General features: G+C 54.2%; 1 protein-coding gene across 4 annotated transcripts in view; it reads right to left on the bottom strand.

Moving 5' to 3' along the window:
• Window positions 1-22,319, bottom strand: part of AP2A2 (adaptor related protein complex 2 subunit alpha 2) — a 63,169-nt gene that overhangs the window by 22,356 nt on the left and 18,494 nt on the right. For 2 of the 4 annotated variants that reach the window (XM_029207317.1, XM_029207316.1), the window contains exons 2-5: window positions 15,600-15,668; window positions 7,138-7,280; window positions 5,575-5,768; window positions 1,978-2,107 (exon numbers count right to left, since the gene is read on the bottom strand). In XM_029207317.1, coding sequence (XP_029063150.1) covers window positions 1,978-2,107; window positions 5,575-5,768; window positions 7,138-7,280; window positions 15,600-15,668 — 536 coding nt within the window. Of the gene's footprint in view, window positions 1-1,977; window positions 2,108-5,574; window positions 5,769-7,137; window positions 7,281-15,599; window positions 15,669-20,082; window positions 20,255-22,319 lie in introns of those variants that run through there. The other 2 variants (XM_029207314.1, XM_029207315.1) reach the window with 2 other exon arrangements.

Consider the following 22,319-nt stretch of genomic DNA (forward strand, 5'->3'; position numbering starts at 1 on the left):
TTCCCCAGGAAGATTCACCTGCGGGATGAATCAGGAAACATTCTGACAGAAGTCAGTTGGGGCTGGTTGGCTCCTGAGGTGCAGCTTCTCACCTTCCCTGCGCGCCCGCAGGGTCTCTGCAGGAAGGCGGTGTGAGGAGAGGGCTGGGGGGCCCACGCAGCCGTGGCTCTGCCGGGCCCCAGCCCCCAACCCCCGACCCGGGCCGCCTCCTCTCCCCCCTCGGGACACTGCTCGGGCCGCACACGACTAAGGGAGGGCCAGGCCTGGCGCAGGGCTCTGCACATCACAGCCCTCCCGCCTCTTCCGCTGCTCTCGGAAGGGCTTGCTCCCTCTGGGTGGGCGAGTGACACTCTTCCTGAGGCTTCCTGACCTTGAGACCAAAGAAGCCAAATCTCACACCTTTGGTGGCAAAGTCAGGAGGTGTGCGACAAGAAGCCACAGCCCCGCAGAGGGCAGAGAGCAGGTGCAGAGAGCAGCAGAGGTGAAGGGAGAGCTGGCCGGTGGACGCGGCCTCACCCTGGGCTGGCTGAGACGCCCCTCCACCTCGCCAACGCAAGCTGGGCTCCTGTGGCCTAGAACCACAAGCAGTGCACCTGGCAACAGAGCCGGGTACGTGAAAATACAAAAGCGAACCAAACAGCCGGGCACAGAAGCGTCCAAGGAGGAGAGCCTCCTGGCCGGCGAGACACGGCTCCACCACCCTGGAAAACGCTCGGTGTGGGCGTCGCTGGCCTTGGGCCTCGGCACCTGTCGGCACGTGGCTGCAGAAAGCTCCCCCGACAAGGCAGGAGTGATGACAACTCCTGGTAAAATGCCACGAACCATAACCAATTACGCCTGCTCAGAGCACTGGGCCGTGTCCCCGCCACACCTGGGCTCTGGACGGCCCTGCCCTGGCCCTGCCTTGCCGTCGGCTCCGGGTTCAAGCCCGGACCTGTGTGAAGCCGTCCAACCTCTCTGAGCCTCAGTTTCCTCGTCTGCAAAACTGGAAAACGCCCCACGGCCTCCAGCCTGGCCGCCTGACTCCACGGCAGGGCCTGAACCCGAAGAGGTGGAGCATGGCCCGGCACGCAGGTGAACGCTGCGGCCCGAGGCCCCCGCCCCCGCAGCACGGCCTGCAGACACCCCCTCCCCTCCGAGGAAGGGCTGCCCTATGCAGACTTGAACGTTCCTGGTAAGCGTGGGAAATGACGGAGGGCCAGCTCGCCGGGCAGCCCAAAAGGCAAGCCGCCCAACCACCAGCTCTCGTCTCTGAGTCTACATATGCCGATGGGTTACTTTTCATTTAATCTTTAAGGGAAATTTCTCTTCTGGGAAACAATGGAGTAACCAGCTAATGTGCTAACACCTATCAGCTCAGCAGGAAATTCTGTGTGGAACCTCGATTCTCTCGTTTGTACAACGGGATTCCGGCAGGACAAGGCCACTCTGTCCAGCATCATTTCCTACTCGGCCCCGCCTCCCGGTGTCAGCGTGGACAAGGGCCCATGACTCACAGCCAACCACAGCCAGCAAATCGCTCCACATCTCCCTGCCCTGGCCTGCGACACGGGTAGGGCTCGGGCCTGGCTCGTGCACCAGCTATGTGCATTAGGCAGCCTGCACGCCAGAGCCTGGGGGGCTACAGGACAGCCCTCTGACAGCCTTAAACAGGGTGAAGACAGGCACGCCTTGTGAAGCCCTCAGTGGACGCAGTGTTTCCAGAAGATGCTAGGCTGTGCCTTGTTCGTCCCTGCAGCCAGCAAGCTGGAGACCCTCCAACGCCTGGTGACAGGGTGAGCCAGAGACCCTGTCTAGTCCACCCTGTCCCCAGGGCAGGGGCTCCCGACCCCTAACCACAGGCGCTCCCAGGCTCGATGGACGGGTCGTGGACGTCGCCCCAAGCATCCCGGAAGTCACACACAGCTGCTCGCACCGCACTGGCCTGAAAGAGGCTGCTCCACGGGAGGGGCTGCACACTGGCCCAGAGGCACCTACCAAATGCTGGTCGTTGAGGAGGTGCACCACGCGGGACGTCCAGTCGCCCATGGGGACGAGGTCGGGAGATGTCCTGTACAAGCGCAGCAGGCACAGGGCGGCGCTCTGCTTCACGCTGTCCATGGTGTCTCTGAAAGACAGACAGCAGTCACTCCTGGGCACAGCGGTGAGCCCGGCCCAGAGCCCACGGACAATACCCCAGAGTCACCACAGAAGCAGAGGTGCACCCGTGCGGGGGCTGGAGGGACACTCAGAACAAGGCCGCTTCAAGCTCTCCACGCAACAAGCTCAGGCCCACCTCTCGTGATGGGTCTTGGTGGGGACCACGCCTGCACAGTGACAGACAGCCATCTGCTCGAGGGGCCACCTCCACGGATGTCGCCCCGAACACGGTGGACGGGAAGGGGTCCTGCCACCGCTAACCTGCTCCTCGCCAAAGCAGCAATTCCCAAGTGCTGTGCACAACCTCAGCTACGCAGGCTGACAGCTAACGTTGCAATAACTAATAACTGAATTACAGTATTTTTTTTCATTCCTTTTTTAGTTATTTTTATTTTTGGCTGTGTTGGGTCTTTGTTGCTGCACGCAGGCTTTCTCTGGTTTCGGAGAGCGAGGGCTACTCTTCATTGCAGTGTGCCGGCTTCTTATTGTGGTGGCTTCTCTTGTTGCGGAGCATGGGCTCTAGGTGTGCGGGCTTCAGTAGTTGTGGCAAGTGGGCTCAGTAGTTGTGGCTCGTGGGCTCTAGAGCACAGGCTCAGTAGTTGCGGCGCACAGGCTTAGCTGCTCCGTGGCATGTGGGATCTTCCCGGACCAGGGCTCAAACCCGTGTCCCCTGCATTGGCAGGCGGATTCTTAACCACTACGCCACCAGGGAAGCCCCCGATTGCAGTATTTTTTAAGCTCACTTAATAACACAGAGTCCAAAGGGGAGAGTATCAGAGAGCCTTGCACGGCCATGGCGCCCCGTGTCCACCTAGAGATCTCCTCCCCTACACACCCGGTGGGCGCCTGGGGAACAACCGCAGCTACGCCGGGCAAGGGGCGTCTGGAGGGCTCCTGTCCTGGTTTTCATGCTGACCGAGGACAGAGACGGTCCCAACGCTGTTTACCCCTCCTCCTCCCAGACCCTAGCCAAACGCTGCCATGCAGCCGGGCAAGCGGCAGGCCCACCGACGAGCGTTCCAGAGGAGGCCATCAAAACACGTCTGAGAAGAACCTGTCCACGCCCCCTAAGTGCTGACAGAAGCAGTGGGGTTCCCGTTCCGTGGAGGGAAGAGCAGGGTTTGGGGGCTGTCATTACCATTTACCTCCTTTTAGCTTTTTTTATTTCTAAATAACTCCCAACGGATATGACAAACCCCTAAACTGCCCCCCATTCCATGCCAAAGAAAAATTACTTCAGTAAAAATTTCTCTCTTGGATGTAAACCCTCTGGGGAGCAGGGGCAGATGCCTGTCCCTCTCTCTGGCCCTGCGCCGCATGCTCCAGGAGCGGCGGGCAGCAGCAACCTCCAGGCCTCGTGGCCTCCTGGGTGTCTGCCGTCTGCGCCCACACACTGCGGCTGAAAGAAGCCGGCCGGTTTCTACCGCGGGGCCTACCAGCTGGCAGCCCACCCTACCCGCACAGCCGCTGCTGGTGGGAACACCGGAGGACGGTGTGAAGCAAGGAGACCGCTGTCCCCTGAGCTTCAACTCTGTCTCCAGTCAAGGCCCAGAGCTCAGGCCCGGCCTGGAGGGCGCCCCATCGTCCCTCCCTCCCCGACCTCCCGGCTCTACCCCGCCGCCCTCAGCCTTGCAGCTCCACGCCCAGGCACCTCCGTCCCCACAACTCCACTTTGAGTCTATTTGGTCGCTGGATTTCAAGCGTTGGTCATTTGTTTCAAGGAGGGCTCGCAGGTCCACACAACCTGAGCTTCTGGGGCAAGAGCGGCTGCCTGTGATGCTGACACTGAGAGAACGAGGCTCCCCGCACACCCCTCAGCAATCTTCCTGCTGCAGGCTCTCTTCTCCACCTTGGGTTCCGCCCCTCCAGGCTGTGTCTCAGCACACACCCTTCTGTGTCCTTTCAACCTGCAGTGCAATTCACCCTTTACTTCAGGAAAGTGTTCTGGAATTACCTGAACACTTTCAGAGATTACCTCTATTTCACATTCCACTCATCCAACAGGTATTTATTGAGCGCTTACTATATACCAGGCATTGTTCAAAATGCTAGAAAGAAGGCAACAGTCACAGTGAGCAAAAGCTCTGATCCCGGGAGCTTGCTTCTGAAAGCAGAGACCGGCAACCCGCAGCCAGGTTAACTGTGCACCGGGCAGGGGCGGGGCTGGAGGAGGGGGTCAGGACCCTGAGGCACAGCTGCCTCCTGACTGGCTCCAACCTCCAGCCCCGCCTGCCCCTCCGGCCCACTCTGATCATACCACGTCTTTCTCCCACCTCGGTGACTTGATTCTCGGGGCACCCGCCATGTTCTCTGCGTCTTCCGGTTCACAGGTGTGTAACGGTGTCACCTTGGTTCTCCACGTGCTTCCAATCAGCTCCGCCACCCCTCCCCTGTGCTCGTGCTACTGTGGGTCCACCACCTCTGAGCTCTCACATTCGGGACCGCTTTTTCCATCAGGCAGTTCCGTGACCTCTCTTCCAGCCTGGCTCCTCCGTCTGCCTCTGGTGTGACACCCCAGTGGCACTCCTCCAGGCCTGCAGCCACACACCCGACACTCCCCGGGCCTGTGGCCACCCTGCCACTGCACTGCTTCTTGCTCACGGCCAAGGTGCTCCGTCTGGCACAGCTGCCACCTCGGGCTGATCATTCTCTGTGCACCGTAGGGGGTGTAGCTGCATGCCTGGCCTCCACCCATGAGATGCCAGGAAAACACCCTTTGTGGTGACAACCAAACGTGCTGGGGCAACACCACTCATTGAGAACCAGGCGTCTACACCCACGTGCTCTGGTGAGGTGTGGGGCGCTTCCCAACAGCCTCCCAGCCTCTCCACTGCGCTGTCTGAGGGTCGTTCCCACTCCCCCACAGCCCCGCCCCCCGCGGCTCCACCCCCCGCGGCCAGAGGAGCTGGAGTTGCCGAGTCCTGCTCCACCTGCTCGCTGGTTGTCCCAGAGAACCCAGCCCCTGAGTCCTGACGAGCCCCCTGGGCTGAGACCCTATTCAGCCAGCCGTGCTGCCCGGGTGTGGGCTGTGTCACCTTCCCAAGGTGCAGCGCGTCCTGGAACAGGAGGGGGGCCCGCCTCCGCCACGCCCCGTGGCCCAGCACGGCACAGCTGGAAACTCTTCCAGACCTGCCTGCTCAGCCCCACTCAGCTCCCCTCCAGATGGGACAGGGTGGGGGTGTGGGGTGCTGGGAAGTCTCAGGATTGGGGTGTGTGAACGTTTCTGCGAAAGGGCGAGAAGGGGCCCCGTGCCCGCAGGACGGCCGCACTCCCTCTGCCTGGACGGAAGGTTCACCTGGCCTCCCCGTCTCCCCACCACGTAAGACGTGAGACGGGGAGGTTAGCTCACTCCATAAATCCTTCAGCAGTCACACAGCTGATCTGTTTAACGTGAGAGATGGCCACAGTCTCAGCAGCAGGGCACCGGACACATACCCGGCTACGAGGATTTTAGGGATCTCCCCCGCGAACGCCTCGGCCATCTCCCGGCTGCCCACGTTGGCGATGCAGTGCAGGGCCAGGCCCGTGAAGGTGGGGTTGCGGCTGCCCAGGTCGTTCTTGACGGCGTTGTTGACCAGGCGGATCAGCTCCGAGTTGGAGTTCACCAGCACCGAGATGAACAGGTAGCCCTGGGTTCCAGAGGGGCGAGAGAGCACAGCGCTCGTGACAAGCCGAGTGCCTCAGACACCAGGCAGACGTGCTCGGCCGTCAGCAAGCCCCAGCACCATCTCATCTGCTCAGGGCGCTGCGGCCGTCAGGCCACAGGGGACCCAGCTGCCTTCTGCTGAAAATGCCAGTTCTGTCCCCGGATTCCGCTGTGAACGATTCTGTGGGACGCACCTAAGAGGCACTGTCCCCAGCGGCATCAGACACCTTGGTGCCCCCCATCCCACTCACTCATCCATGGGCACCTGTGCTCAGCACGGCCTGAACAGGATGGAAAGGCCCCGCCTCAGCTGGAATGGGGCCACTACGGCGATTTCCAGCAACCCGGCTGACTGCCGCTGTCCCCTCTCTCCACTCTGTCTCCGGGCCCCAGCTTCCACTTACCACCAGGCCAAATTCCAGCCCCTTGTCACCCCTGCTGTCCACGCCCTCCCCACACAGGGACACGCTGACCTCTCAGCCCCCGTCGGTCTCAGGAGGAGCTCACCGCCTTCCCTTCCGCGTACGCGCCTTGACTGGGTGCTGCGGCTCTGTCTGCCCTGGTCCCCGGTGCACCCCTTGGCCTCAGTCTCAGCTCAGGATGCCCCCCTGGAAGCCCTCCCTATTAGCCACCCGCTTCTCAGGGTCTGGAGGGTTCTACACGCCTCTTTCACTGGGCACTGCCCACAGCTCTATTCTCTTGTGTACAGGGCTGTCTGATGCCATCTCCCCCCTGGAACAGAGCAGGGTCCACATCTGCTTATGGTCATATGTCTCCAGGGACCCCCAGCACACTGCTGGGTCCGTGGCAGACACTCGATAAATTCCTGTTGAGTAAATACCAATACTTAACAGAGCTCCTGGGGCATCTAGGGTATTTTTTCACTTTCTGTAAGTTAAATTTTTGGACAAGAGGAAAATGTTATTTTGTAACACTCAAGAAAACACACAAATAAGGTTACTCCAAGAGAATGCAGGGCTACAATTACAAAGCCTGGGGTGGGCAGGGCCCAGGCACTGGGCCAGCTAGGAGCAAGGCGAGGCCCGCCACCTGCGCTTGGCTCTTAAACCACGTGGGTGTGGGGCCTGGTTCAGAAACAGGCAGTGGCCGGAGGGGCCACTGGGTGAACTCATCTGTGACACGCGTCAGCAAGGCACTGAGGGGAAGGAAATGCTCTTCCCTGCCCTCTAAGGCGGGCCCATGGGAAACGGCACCCCTCGCGTCAAACAGGGGTTTGGTGCAGCTCCCACTGGAACCCACGGGAAATCCCCAGACTAGATGGAAGGTGCAGAGAAAAAGCAGGACACTAAACGGCCATCTGATGAGAAGAACCCCCCGCCCCGCGCACTCACGATCTGCTTCTCGGTGTATCTGTTGGAGCTGAGCAGGTTCACGGCCTCCATGTGCCCGAAGTCGATGTCGTGGCCCAGCAGGAAGATGAAGAGCAGCTTGCACACATACTTCTTCTTGCTGTAGCCGTCCAGGGCCTTGTCGCCTGCGGAAAGGAGGCGGGGGCAGGGCAGAAACAAGACAGCGGGACATGAGGGGCTGGCCTCCAGGAGGCCAGTGTCGTGAGTGCGCGGTGTTGCTAAACCAGGCGCTGCACGTCGGAATCCTAATGTCCGGCTTCCCTGACAAAACAGAAGCCGGAACCCCTGCCTTCCCAGGACGGCCCCAGGGCCTCGTTCCCACCGGCCACAACCTTGCCAGGGCCGCCCTGTCTTAACCAGCAACTTAATCTTTTAAACATGTTTACTAATTTAGGCAGGTGAACACATTCTAAATAATCTTTCATTACACCCAGTTTTAGAACAAATCACCCACCCTAAAAGTCACACACAAAAGGACCAGAAGGGCTTCTGTGTCTTCACCCTAATCACAGCGTGACTACGCCTCTCACAGGAGATCACAGCAAGGCACCTTCAAGACGTGTCGCTGGCAGAGTATAAGATGCCATTTTAAAAAGGACCACTAAACCCTGCCATTTTAAATACCAGAGGTTCTTATTTCCCCTGAGAAGTGTAAAACGCTCCTTAGCAGATTACAAAGATGACAGCCAGAAAGGCTGCCGTCTTCCGAGCTGGGCATCACAGTGACGCCACTGCCACACTGTCAAGGGCCAGACATGGGAGCCAGGAAGACAATGACAGCAACGCTCCTCATGGTACAGGGGTCAGGTCACTCGTGCTCCAGGGACAAGCGCTGGCCGGCCTCAAAGCGTTGTCTAGAAGAAAGAGCCACCCCACCAAGACTCCCCAGGGTGACAGTGATCACGAGTCGGCCAGCCAGCTGGACACCTGGCATTGGGGAGCTCTGAGAAACCCTCCCTCCTTCTGAGCAGCAGACTGGCATATGATTCAATGACCAAACAACATAATGTCAGACCAGGTCGGGCTCCCACCCCCACCCCCACTCGCTCATCTGCCCGCTGCACCCGAGGAGCCCAGCTCTGTCACTTCCTGGCTGGGACCCGTCCCCGTCTCCGTGGGAGAGCATCTGCAGACGCAGGACACGCAGCCCACGGCAAGCAGCAGCCTCCATCTCCTACCCACCCGGCCACCCCTCAAGAACCAGCCTGAATTCCATCACCTCTGAAAGCCTCCTTTGACAAGCAAGCCAAGAGTACCGCCCCCTCCTCTCACCCCCTGGAGAGTGGTCCCTGCCACTCAGAGCCCAGGGAACAGCCGGCCAGACTGTGTGCTGGACGCGGCCTGGAGGCCAAAGGGGCTCTTTCTCTGCTGCTTCAGGACATGGACCCAGCGTCCCTCCCACAGCCCTGCCCAACGCTGGGAGACTTACAGACGCACACACTTGAAAGCCAAGCACACAAGAAGGTGAGGGCCACAGTGCAGGCAAGAACAGTCAAGGGTCTCGGCCCCGGTGCTGCCGTGACACGGGATAAGAGCCAGTGTCTCTGGGGAAACGCGTCTGAGCCCTGGTGACCGAATCCTTCTGGAGGACTTTTAACTGTGATCCTTTTTCACCCTTTCTCTCACTGAGACTGGCGTTCAACCCTGACCCTAACCCTCAACGAGTATCTTCTTATGTTCAAAGAAGTAAAAAGACTAAGATGCCAAGGATGGACAAGGAGGGCGCCCCTGTCGTCTTCTGGAGCTCAGTTAAAGCACGCCGCGGGCTGTGAGATGCTTCAGAACTGCTGGCACCAGGGTATTAACTCTTCCCTCCCCAGCATCCCCACAGACCTGGGGTGTCTTCTTCATTCTCCATAGCACTTAACTGAATTCAACTGTTAAAAAAGGGAAATGCAAATTAAAACCACAGTAAGGTGTCACTGCACACCCACTAGAAACACCAAGATTTAAAAGATTAACCATACCACGTGCTGGTAAGAACATGGAGGGACTGGGAACTCACACACGGCTGGCGGGGGCACAAAATGATGCAGCCACTCTGGAAAACGTGTGGCAGGTTCTTAAAAGGTTAAACATCCACCTCCCACGCGGCCCGGCCACTCCATCCCCAGGTACCTTCCCAATGGGAACGACACCAGGCGTCCACACAAGGCCCGCACACCAGGACTCGCAGCAGCTCCACGCCTAGCCGACAGCACAGGAACAAACCCAGACGCCCACCCTGGTGAGCCAGCACACCGTGAGGCAACCCACCACGACGCGGGCAAACCCCAAACGCAAACGTAAGTCACAGCAAGCAGACACCAGAGGCCTCACACTGCCCGATTCCCTTCATGTGAAATTTCTAGGAAGAGCAGAAGTGTGGTGACAGAAGGAAGACCAGGGGCTGCTGGGGGCTGGGAAGGGTGTTAGGTGCAAAGGGACACGAGGGAACATTTTGGGGGGTGGGAATGTTCTCTGTTGTGTCTGTGGGGGTGGGTGCATGAACACGTGCATTTTTGCCAAACTTCAAAGCGCACGCTTAAAACAAGTGAACTTTATTGTGAGCAATTGTATCTCAGAAAACCAATTTTTTAAAAATTACTCTGTCAAAATATCCCAGGAAAAAAAGAAGAGCAAAAGATGAAAGAAGACGGGCAAGGGGCTTCCCTGGTGGCGCAGTGGTTAAGAATCCACCTGCCAATGAAGGAGACACGGGTTCGAGCCCTGGTCTGGGAGGATCCCACATGCCGTGAAGCAGCTGGGCCTGTGCGCCACAACTACCGAGCCTGCGCTCTAGAGCCCGCGAGCCACAACTACTGAGCCCATGAGTCGCAACTACTGAAGCCCGCATGCCTAGAGCCCGTGCTCCGCAACAAGAAGAACCACCGCAATGAGAAGCCCACGCACTGCAGGAAAGAGTGGCCCCCACTCGCCACAACTAAAGAAAGCCTGTGCGCAGCAACGAAGACCCAACGCAGCCAAAGCTAAATAAATAAATAAATTTATTTAAAAACAAAAAAAGAACATGGGCAAAATGACGGCAAGTGGTGAAGCCAGGTGACGGCCGCCAGGCGGGGAAGGGAACAGCGCCCCCCCATACGTATACGTTCGCGTTCCCTCGATAAAATGGGGTGGCTTTTTCAAGTCTTTCTTTACCTGTAAAAACATACATTCTTTACAGAAACACTTTTTATTCATCTTTCTACCCCTGGCACCTGGGATTGAGTGAGCGCCCAGCAGTGAATGAGCAAATGAGCGTGTGTTACCTGGTAAACCTCCGAAGGCCACCAGCCAGAAGACATTTTCCCACCTCTGGGCAGGACAACACAACAGCTGTTTTCTAGAGGTTCCAAGGTTGAGGGCAGGCCCACTACGGCCCTAATGACCTCCCATTCGGTGGCTTCCACAAGCAGGCTGGCGGGTGTGCAGGGCAGGGCAGGGTGGGCGCCCCACCTACAAGGGGCTCTGGGCCTGCCCGGGGAGACGAGCTTAGGCTAGAAGGTGGCGCCATGTCCTCCCTCAGTGGTCGACAGCGCACATGAGGGCATGGCCCGGCTCTGTCAAGGGCAAGGCTTTCACACGGGCACTGCCCTGAGGCCCCGGGCCCTGCCCGAGCATCACCACCTCTGTGTGTCTGCCGCCAAGGACTCCACCAGATGCCATGGCCACCGGCAGCCTGTACACTCACCTGCACGCCCACCTCACCTTTCCTCCATCTGCATCCAGGACCATTTGTCTCTGGTCCGAAGCACATCCTTTAGACTCTCCTTCAGCACAGGCCTTCTGATGGGAAACTCTCCTTTTTTGTCTGGCAAAGGTCTTTTTTAGCTTCATTCTATTTTTTCTTCTTTTTTTTTTTTTTTTTTTGCAGTACGCGGGCCTCTCACTGCTGTGGCCTCTCCCGTTGCGGAGCACAGGCTCCGGACGCACAGGCTCAGCAGTCATGGCTCACGGGCCCAGCCGCTCCGCGGCATGTGGGATCTTCCCGGATCGAGGCATGAACCCATGTCCCCTGCATCGGCAGGCGGACTCTCAACCACTGCGCCACCAGGGAAGCCCCTTAGCTTCATTCTTAAAGGACATTGTTAGCCAGCTGCTACTGTCCAGCACTTTGGGACCATCCTCCGCTCCGCTGCCCCCATCCCTGTGACAAGTCGGCTTCCACAAGAACCCTGTGAAGACGGCCCATCTCTTCCCCCTCTGGCAACTTCAAAGATTTCCTGTCTTGGGTTTCTGCATTTTCACAATAGTGTGTCTAGGTGTAGATTTCATCTTATTTATTTATTGTAACTGTGTTTATTGAGTCTGAGGTTTAGTGCATTTCATGAATTCTGGAAAGTTCTGTCACACCAGCTCCCCTTTCCTCCCAGGAGGTCACTTAACCCTGCAGGCCTCTGAACCGCACGCCTGTGTCTCTCACCCACTCTGCTGCTTTGCATTCAGGACGGGCTGTTTCCTTACCCATCTTTCAGAACGTGCCTGTGGTTATATCCACCCGAGTTCTTCATTTTAGTTCTGCATCTTTCGGTTCTAGGATTTCCATTTGGTCTTATTTCAAAATCTGCTATGTCACTTTTTATACTTCCCAAGCTTCCCACTGAAATTTTCAAGTTCGTCTTTTATTTCTTTAAAAACAGTAAACCTAGTTCTTCATTGTAATCTGAATCTGGTCTCGGAGGCCTCTGTGATTCTGTTTCTGTTTTCTCTGCTGGTTCTTGCTGTGCAGTCTTGATTCTTTGTGTGCCTGATTATCTGTCACTAGGTGCTGGACAACATCCTTGAGAAGTTACCTGGAGGAATCACTCAGCCTGTGATGGTAACCTCTTCCTCCAGAGGACTGCGTGTGAAGTCCCGCTGCAGGCCTGGGGCAGGACGGGCTCACTCCCGGGTCACTCCTGCCCTAAGGGCAGCCGCCTTTAGGGCCTCAGTTTAAAATGGAAGAAGGCCTCACACTGGGGGCTCTGGGATGACCCTCCTCCTAGACCCCAGGCTCAACCTCAGCACTGGGCCTCCTCAGGCCAGGTGGTTCTGGGGGGCTGTCCTCTGTGCAGTGGGGTGTCCGGCGGCCTCCCTGGCCTCCACCCACTAGATGGCAGTAGCACGCCCATCCCCAGTCCCGACAGCCTTTGTCCCCTGGGGGCAAAATCACCCTGACTGACAACCGCCCCTCTAGACACTGAAGGTCACCCAAACCAGGCTCTGTTTCAGGGCTGCTCCTCTGGGGTTAGCAAACTCCCTCCCAGCACAGAGAGATGAGTGCTCTGCTTGCTTTCGTGGGCCAGGAGTTCTCTTCTTGCTCTGTGATGCTTTCAAGATTGTTTTAATACTGTGTCTCTTTTTAAGCCGCTTCCAGTGGAAGAGTTGGTTGAGATGTGCGCTAGCCGATGTGGCGGCTTCGGCCACATGGGGCTACTGAGTACTTGGCCTGCACTGGTCTGAACTGAATGTGTTCCACGTGGTACCTTCCAAAGACTGGGCATGAAAAACATGTAAAACATCTCAATAACCTTTGCTACTGACTACATGCTGCAATGATAATATTTTAGGTACACTAAATCAAATAAAATATATTAAATTTAGCTTCATCTGCTTCTTCTTACTCTTTTCTAATGTGGCTACCAGCAAATTGAGAATTCAGCACGCGCCTGCGTTTCCGGTGGACAGCACGGATGGAGAAGTGCAAGTGCAGCCCCCAGAGCACATACTCCTGAGAACAAGGAGTAGGTTTTCCCTTGTCTGCTGCCACTCAGGGCACACACGCTCCATAAATGCCAACTCGTTAACAGAGAAGAGTGAGCCTCCTTCCCTACCCAGAAGGGCTCAGCTGAGACAGGCTCGGGGGCAGAAGAAACTACGGAAGTATTGTTTGTCCCCAAATATTTAAAGGCAGTTTGAAGATTCACCCTCTTCTAACCACACGGTGAACATCCCTTAGGCACTGCGCCCCTCCCCAGGAATGCGCCCGTGTCTCCACACACACGCGCACAGTTGCAGCAGCAGACATCATCCGCCCCTTCGACGAAGGCCTGGACGTGCCAGGAGTGGGTCAGCTCTGTCGGGGTCAGGATCTGCCTGCCTCGGCTTACGAGCCATGGCCAAGCGACATCCCCAGCCCATGCCAGACCCTCTACCAGACAGTCTGCACGCCGAAGCTCCCTCGAGGGCTAGTGACAATGCTGACAGACCAACACCTCTATCTGCAGCCTCCTCTGCCCCCAGCCAACCTGCTTCCTCTGTTTATATTCCGCAGTGTCACTCTCTAGTCAATCTTCTGTCCTCCAACCCCATCACAGGGTCTGCTTCACAGAGAACCCAGCCTGAGGCCATCAGCACCCCATTTAAAGGCACAGAGGGGTAAGTCACTCAACAGGGTAACCCAGCTAGTAACTGGCTATCAGAGCAAGTGCGAGCTGGGGGTAGTCAGGGCAGCCTAGCTCTCATCACCACATTATACGCTCCCTTTTAGGAAGTAGTGGACGTTCCAGACCCCTCATCAGAGAAGATATACAGATGGCAAATGAACACATGAAAGAATGCTCCACATCACGTGTCATCAGGGAAACGCATATGATAAAATAGCAACGAGATCCCTCTACAACTATCGCAGCAGCTCAGATCCAGACACCGACAACACCAAATGCAGTGAGGACGTGGGGCACAGGGACCCTCACCCGGCTCCGGTGGGGATGCGAATGGTGCAGCCACTGTGGGGGACAGCTGGGCGGTTTCTTACAAAACTACACATACCCTCACCACGTGATGGGCAATCATGCTCCTTGGTATTTACCCAAAGGAGTTGAAAATTTATGTCCACACTAAAACCTGCACACTGATGTTTTTAGCAATTTTATCATAATTGCCAAAACTTGAGAACAACCAAGACGTCCTTCAATAGGTGGATGGATAAAGAAACTGGTACATTGGACGGTGGCATATTATCCAGCTAAAAAGAAATGAGCTGTCAGGCCACTAAAAGACATGAAGGAACCCTGAATGTGTATAACTAAGTGAAAGAAGGCAACGGGGAAAGGCCATATAACCATATGCTTCGAACTCTATGACATTCTGGAAAAGGCAAAACCACCACGACAGTAAAGAGATTAGTGGTTGCCAGGGGTCGAAGGGAGGGAGAGATGAATAGGAGAGCAAAGAGGATTCTTAGGGCAGTGAAAGTGCTCTGTGTGAGACTATAACACGGCACTGTCAGGATACGTCCGTCCACACGCACAGAATGCACAGCAAGAATGAACCCTAACGTGAGGTATCGATTCGGGCTGACGATGACGTGCCCATGTAGGTTCACTGTGACCAATGAACCGCTCTGGTAGGGAAGCAGATAATGGGGAGGCTGTGCATGTGTGGGGACAGGACGGGTACAAGAAATCTCTGTACCTTCCTCTCAATTTTGCTGGGAACCTAAAACTGCGCTACAAAAAGTTAAGTCTAAATTTAAAAAAATTTTTTAAGCAATGGAAGTTATAGACAACCCCTCACATACACACACACAAATACATATACCAAACCATTTCACATACAATTTCAGAGTCTCACAGACCTTCTTAGCGGATCCTTGGGCCTGGTTAACAGTAAAGCATAACCCCTTCCGAGGGCTCAGCAGGGGATACATGTTGGTAACAACTCAAATTCCACGCATGTTCGCATCATCTGATCACACAGGACGTCCATTCTCAAACCCTGAAAAAGCTCCGACCCCAAGAAATCCTGTCTTCTCCCGCCCCCAGTCCCCTGGGTCTCGGTCCTGGCCCCCTCCTCTACTCATTTTTTCTGGGCAATTTCAGCCACTCCTGTGGCTAACGTCTGCTCAGAGACTTGAACGAGGTCTCAAATCTGTAAAACTCAACTGAAAAATTAAGGCTTAAGGGATTAACCGGTCTTTCATAAACATGTCCCAAGACTGAAAATCTACACTTGACAATTCCTCAAAATGAGGATGCTCAGGGGAGGTGTCCGCCCCAAAACCTGGCTCGCAGAGAGGCTGTCTCCCTGAGTGGATTAGACAACATGGTGCGTTATTCACTAACGCAGAGGAAGACACGTCCACGTTGGAAGAGCTCAGGTGACCGTGCAGGACTTCTACGCAGAGCAGTTCCCCACCCGAGACGCACACTGCATCAGGTCCACTGGCTCACGAGCTCCCGCACCCTGCGGAGCAGAGTCCAGGGCCGGGGGTGGGGAGACAGCTGCTCTAGACAAGCATCCTTCCAGCTCCAGGAAAAGGCTGGTCACAGGAGGGGACCCGCTATCTGATCAATTCTACACAAACCATCAAACGACTCCAGAATAACCACTGGCTTGACTTTAAACGCCAACAAAGCCAGAACAGTAACTGTACTGAGACCTTAACTTTGGTTTGAAGTGAAAAAAAATAAAGATGAGATTAAGTCCCTACTTTATAAAATTTACAAAAGAACATCTCATGACAAAGATTAAACACTTACCTTTAAACTTTGATCTAATGTTTGCCAGCTCTTTGTTTATTCTCTTTATTTCTGCTTCTTTACTTTTGCCTAAAAAAAGAGAACACAAATGCATCTTGCTTTAACTGATCTCTAAACAAACACCCACTCCCTGACAAAACTGACACATCAGAATTAAATGCAGAATCACGGCTCTTAGGATCCCAAGGAAAGAAGCAACCGGCCTCCACCTGAAGCCAGGCAGGAGGTGGGTGAGGCAGAAGCCGGGCTCTGACACAGTCTGGTGCGGCTGCTCCCCATCAGGACCGGCAAGTCCACGAAGCCCCCGGGAGAGAGGGGAGTTGCCACCCCACATCACATGTTTAGCTCTGCCTTTTCGCCACCGTCCTGGACCTGGAAACTCTCGAAGCAGTGCTAGCTACCACCATCAGCTAATAGTTTACTCCTAAAATTGACTTTTACTGCCACCGATAATTTTAAAAATTATAAAGGTTTAACTACTGTAGGCTTCGAATTTTCTTTCTTTATGAAATGCACCAACCTACAAAATCTGATAGGTCCACTTTTATAATATCCAATGAAGTTTGGGAATCATCCAATATATTAAAAAAGGATGGAAGGTACAATAAAGAAACACATGACAGTCCCACTTCCCCTACATCCTGCATCTAGTGCTAAATCGGCCTTCCTTCAACAAGCGTCGGCATGTGTGTTCAGCTTCAGTCCACCTTGACTAGGTGTGGAAACAGGCCTAGAGAGCAGAGACGATTTTTCCAGGGCCACACATCTTAACAAGTACTGTAAAAATATAAGAAGCTGTTCATCACACAGGGCAGGTGAGTTGTAAGTTCACACTTGAGTAAATTTCCATCGCTTCTGGAAAGCAGGAATTAAGTTCACTATTAAAGGCCCTCCCCAGGCTAGTCCCTGGCTCGGTGACTCTATTCCCAGGGGAAGGAAAGGCTGCCACAGCAACCGCCCGCACTGGAGCACTGCCAGGCTGGGGCCTCACAGGTGCCCACACGCTGGGCTCACCAGGCCGTCCTGCAGACTCGCTGCCCACCCGCCCAGCCTCCATCACTGCCACTCTTGGAGCTTATCTCACCTCGAAGTGAGGCAGCCTCCCACTCCCCAGGGCACTCCCACAGCACCAGTTATCTTTCACGACTAACTCGCTAATAAACAGGGTTTAACATCTGCCTGAGTGTAACGGAACCCTCCTTTGAGCCACTCCTACCCTAGAAAGCCCCTGGCCCAGACAGGGCACAGAGGCAGGCTACCCCCCAGATGCTGTTCAAGGTGCCAGGACTTAGGTTAAAACAACACATCCTGCCCTCAGGAGCTGCCGTTCCAAGTGGGGGGAAGGGGGGGTTGCAGAACTTTAACAAAACAAGCCCGGCAGGCGGATCTGGGGAACCAGGGGGGATCAGGGGGTCAGGGAGGGGATCCTGACCCTCCTTCTCAGCCCTGAGTGCACTGCGGGGAGGCAGCTCCCAGCTGTGCCAGCTTCATCATCTGGAAGAGGTGCCCCAAGAACCCAAGGGGGCACCATGTAGAGCAGCGGGCCTGATGCCCCGGAGCGGCGGGTTAAGGGCAAATGTTTTCTTAAGTTTTCCTGAAAAAGTAACACCTTTGCTGAAGTAGGCTTTTCTGACCTGACTGAAAGGGCCACGAAAACAAGGTCATGGGCACCTTCTGCCCACAGCCTGGCTTGAGCGTGGACAGAGCACGGCGCACTCTGGGGCCCACGTGTGTGTGCAAGTGTGCGTGCCCGCGTGTACGCATTTGTGTGCGCGTGTGCTTCTCACAAGGATGCAGGAACCTGTGTGTCTGTGCTGCTCTCCGGTACTCGCACTTTGCTCTACCCGCCCACGCCCAAGGGAAACAGAGACCCCTGCATGGCAGGAACTTGTGTTGTTCAGAGTCAAGACGGGTCAGAACCAGAGCAGAAATCATAAAAAGATTAGGAGGTACTGGATAGGGGGCAACATGCTAAACAAACTACGGGGATCTATAGCTACTACCCCAGACGGGTAAATCACAAAATAAAACCAAAAGCATGTAGTTTGGAGTTTAGGTGTAGCCTGCAGAAGAAACAGAAGCGAATGGATGAGCTGCACTCCCTCCGGGCAACAAGACCGCGGCTGGGGCAAGAAGCTAGGGCTTTCCAGCCAAAGCTGTTTTAAAATCAGCCAATTTATAGCAAACACACACACACTTGTTTCAATCAGGGGAGGTCAGGCTCCCCCAGAGGAGAGGCACAGGGGTCCAAGGACAAAAGCAGACTCTGATTCACTCTGCAACCAAGGGGAAATTACTCCGCATCTCTGAGCACAGTTCCCTCAAAAGGGAAACTACTAAAAGCCACAAGACCTCACAGCAATACACCTGGGCAAGGGGAGGTAGAAGGGAGAGCCCCAAACAGACCCGGGGGACTACACGGGGCGGAGCGTGACCAGGGGCTGGCACAGTGACGAGGGACAGGGAGGGCCACAGAGACCGGTGGACAGGGCCCAGGAAAGCCTGGAAGCACCGCCTGGTGAAGACGGTGGAGGAGGGAGTCTGTGCGACAGGAAAGCCACCTTGGACCTTGCCCCCCAACCCTGCCACAGCCCAGAGGACGAACTCCATGTAAGACAAGCAAGTTACACTCCACACAGAGACGACAAGGAAGGGGAGAAAGAGTAAAACAACACCCGGCAGACAGGCAGCGCACAGACCACAGCAACACTGGAGCCTCTATCTCCAAACAAGCTGGAGAACAGTAAGAAAAACAGGGAAGACACTTAAAAACCCACAGAAAAACTCAGACGTTAGTTAAGAGAAACCAGGTAAATTAGAAATTTAAAAAATCATTTCAAAAATGAATAAGAGGGACTTCCCTGGTGGTCCAGTGGTTAGGACTCTGCGCTCTCACTACTAAGGGCCCAGGTTCAATCCCTGGTCGGAGAACTAAGATCCCACAAGTTGCGTGGCACATCAAAAAAAAAAAAAAAAATGAGGAATAAGAAACAGAAGGAGGGCTCCCCTGGTGGCTCAGTCATTAAGAATCCACCTGCCAATGCAGGGGACACGGGTTCGAGCCCTGGTCTGGGAAGATCCCACATGCTGCAGAGCAACTAAGCCCGTGTGCCACAACTACTGAACCTGCACTCTAGAGCTCGTGAGCCACAACTACTGAGCCCGTGTGCCACAACTACTGAAGCCCACGTGCCTAGAGCCTGTGCTCCACAACAAGAGAAGCCACCGCAATGAGAAGCCCGCACACAAGAGTAGCCCCCGCTCACCGCAGCTAGAGAAAAAACCCGCGCGCAGCAACGAAGACCCAATGCAGCCAAAAATAAATAAATTTTTAAAATAAATAAATTAAGAAACGGAACAGAAGAACAAATATACACAACAGAGGTCTGGAGAGAAACAGAAGATGAAAAGAATGAAAAGAAACAAAATGAGTTAAAGCAAAAAGAAATGAATAAAGAGATAAAGGATACAGGAGAAAGCAGCAAATACTGAAAATGGACAAAGATGCAGCATATGGACAGTAGGAGTCCCTGAGGAAGACGGCCAACTGGGCAGTGGAACGGCCTAAAGCACGTCATTTGAAAAAGCTTTCCTGAAATTAAACAAAGTAAATAAAAGATTTAAAACCACATAAAAAACCACACCACATACCTGGGAATACCGACCCCAAATAACACACACCAAAACATATTCTAATAAAACCATTGGACTTTAAAGAAAAAAAAAAAAATTCTGGGAATTCCCTGGCAGTCCAGTGGTTAGGACTCTGCACTCTCACTGCCAAGGTCCAGGTTCAATCCCTGGACGGGGATCTAAGATCCCACAAGCCACACAGCACGGCCAAAAAAAAGAAAAAAAGAAGAAGAAAGAACTCTTTTGAACATCTGGGGAAAAAAGCAGCTGATACAAGGAAGAAAATCAGACTTCCTCAGACCTCAGACTCGGGCAGGCTCAGGTGTGGACTGGACACCTGGTCCACTGACTGGACTATGGCTGAGTGCCCTCATCACACAGGGAAACAAGACCTCGGGGGCCAAGGACACAAGCCCACAAACGCTGGCCCTTGCTGGCTGGTGGTGGTGCTTCCACCCGACGGGGCGAGGCTGTGCCTGAGCGGCAGCCCTGGGAACACCCTTGGGAATTGCTCCGGTTCCCACACTCCTGTCCAAGGTGAGGCTTTAAAGAAAGTCGAGTATGGCCGTGGGGGACTGACACCACACACAGATCAACGCGTTCAAATCAAACTTATGCCCCAAATTTACCGAACTGCCATCCTCCTCCAGGTGGTGAGGACACCTGGGAGAAACGCACGCGCTGGGGCCCTGGGGGCCTTCCCCATCCCCAGTTCATGCTCACTCAAGCTGCACTTCCCTCCCGACAGAAGCCCAGCCACCCCACACTGCTGGCAGCAGATGTAGCGATAAATCCGATCTTTCTAGATGCAGCATCAGCTCTGGGAGAACGGGAGAGGTCACTGCCCTACCCTGACTTCTGAAGCCCATTCTAACAGGGTGAAGCATCGGCCAGTGTAGCTGGGACGCGGTGACAAGCCTCGCCATGCCTGCAGCTTGATCTCCGTTCCACAGTAAAGAGGTTCTGGTCTCTGCCACCCTGTGCTGTCTCCACCTAAAACGCAGCAGGTCTGTCAGCCACAGAAAATACCAAGCTTCTAACAGGCAATTCCCACAGTGGATGTCGGCGCTCTGGTAGCTAATGAGTAACCTAGACTGTCCCACAACCACTGCCAAAAACAAGCTACAATTTGCATCCAGTAAATAGCAAAGAATGCACTCTAGGGGGACAAGCTTTGAAAAAAGCCCTTGGATTTCTAGAATTACCGCCCCTGGTCGTTCTTCCGGAACAACATGCTGGTTGATGATTTCTTCTTGCCTGCAAGCTGAGCTCATCAACTGACAGTGCTAGTGTTCTGGGAACAGCCTGATTCCAGACAAAGAGCACAGGGGCCTATCACAGCTTATTATAACTAACACACCAAACCGCCAAAATCGCACGGCAGGAAGTCTGAAATTTACAATAAAATTTGGTCGAAATAAAGTTTAGTCTCTATATAAAATGATTTCACTGAGTAAGCCAAAAGCTCAAAATTGAGTAAACAAAAGCCTATTTTTGAAGGACGGTATCACTGTTAAAATGATACTGAAGGCGGTCAGCACAGCAGGAAGCAGAGCAAACTCTGGAAGCAAGCCTGCCCTGGAATGCCACTCCACGTGCCCAGGCCAGCAACCTAACCTCGCTGAGCCTCAGTTCTCCTTCGTCACATGAGGCACCACGAAGTGCTGTGATGAGGGCTGCACAGATGACCATCAAAAAGCACACACAGGGCTTCCCTGGTGACGCAGTGGCTGAGAGTCTGCCTGCCGATGCAGGGGACGCGGGTTCGTGCCCTGGTCCGGGAGGATCCCACGTGCCGCGGAGCGGCTGAGCCCGTGAGCCATGGCCGCTGAGCCTGCACGTCCGGAGCCTGTGCTCCGCAACGGGAGAGGCCACAGCAGTGAGAGGCCCGTGTACCGCAAAAAAAAAAAAAAAAAAGCACACACAGAGCAGCAGCCTGCCCACGGGAGACTGTCATGAACATAATCAGGACTATTCTCTATTTCTCTTTATTTGTGCACAGGAAGGATGGGCCTCCAAAAAGAAAGCCTCAACAACAGCAGACTGGAACAAAAGATTTCAAAGAAATTAAAAGTTGCTATGCCACAGAAGATAAAACCACGTTTGACCCTGACAAATGTTAACAGGTATATCTTATTTTAACAGCTTTAGTGTGATATAATTCACGTATCAAACTATTCACTCATTTAAAGCATGTAACTCAATGACTTTGAGTACATTCAGAGTTCTGCATCCATCACCACTATCTAATTCTGGAAAATTTTCATCTCCCCCAAAAGAAACACCACACCCAACAGCAGTCATGCACCAACACCTCCCTCCTCAGCCCCTAATCTCCTTTCCACCTCCACAGACTTACCTCCTCTAAACATTTCATATAAATACAATCTTTATATGTTCTTTTGTGATTGGCTTCTTTCACCACTTACAAAAGATAGCGTGATTTTTTTAAAATATTTATTTATTTATTTGGCTGCGTGGGGTCTTAGTTGCCACATTCGGGGTCTTAGTTGCCACATTCGGGATCTTCATTGCCGTGTGTGGGATCTTTAGTTGTGGCATTCAGGATCTTCAGTTGCGGCATGTGGGATCTAGTTCCCTGTTCAGGGATCGAGCCCGGGCCCCCTGCATTGGGAGCTCGGAGTCTTAACCACTGGACCACCAGGGAATTCCCAATGATTGTTTTCAAGGTAGCATGTATCAGTACCTCATCCCTTTTCTCTGTTGAATAATATCACATTATATGGATATACCATAGTTTGTTATCTGTTCATCACGTGATGAACTGGGGGCTCTTACGAATAATGTTGCTATGAACGTTCGTGTGCGAGTCTCTGTGTCAACGCACACTTTCATTTCTCTGGAGTGGACGGACACCTAGGAGCAGAAATGCTGGGTCGTACGACAATTCTATGTCTAACACTGTGAGGAACTGACGAGATGTTTTCCCAAAAGGCAGCACCATTTTACATCACCACTATAAAAGCGCGAGGGTTCCAATTTCTCCACTTGCTATTGTCCATCACTTTTATTCTAGCCATCCTAGTTAGTGTGTGTGAAGTGGGATGTCACTGTGGGTTGTTTGGT

Source organism: Monodon monoceros, unplaced genomic scaffold (assembly GCF_005190385.1).
Source record: "Monodon monoceros isolate NGI ecotype Baffin Bay Population unplaced genomic scaffold, NGI_Narwhal_1 Super_Scaffold_7, whole genome shotgun sequence".
In the NCBI taxonomy this organism is placed as follows: Eukaryota; Metazoa; Chordata; class Mammalia; order Artiodactyla; family Monodontidae; genus Monodon; species Monodon monoceros.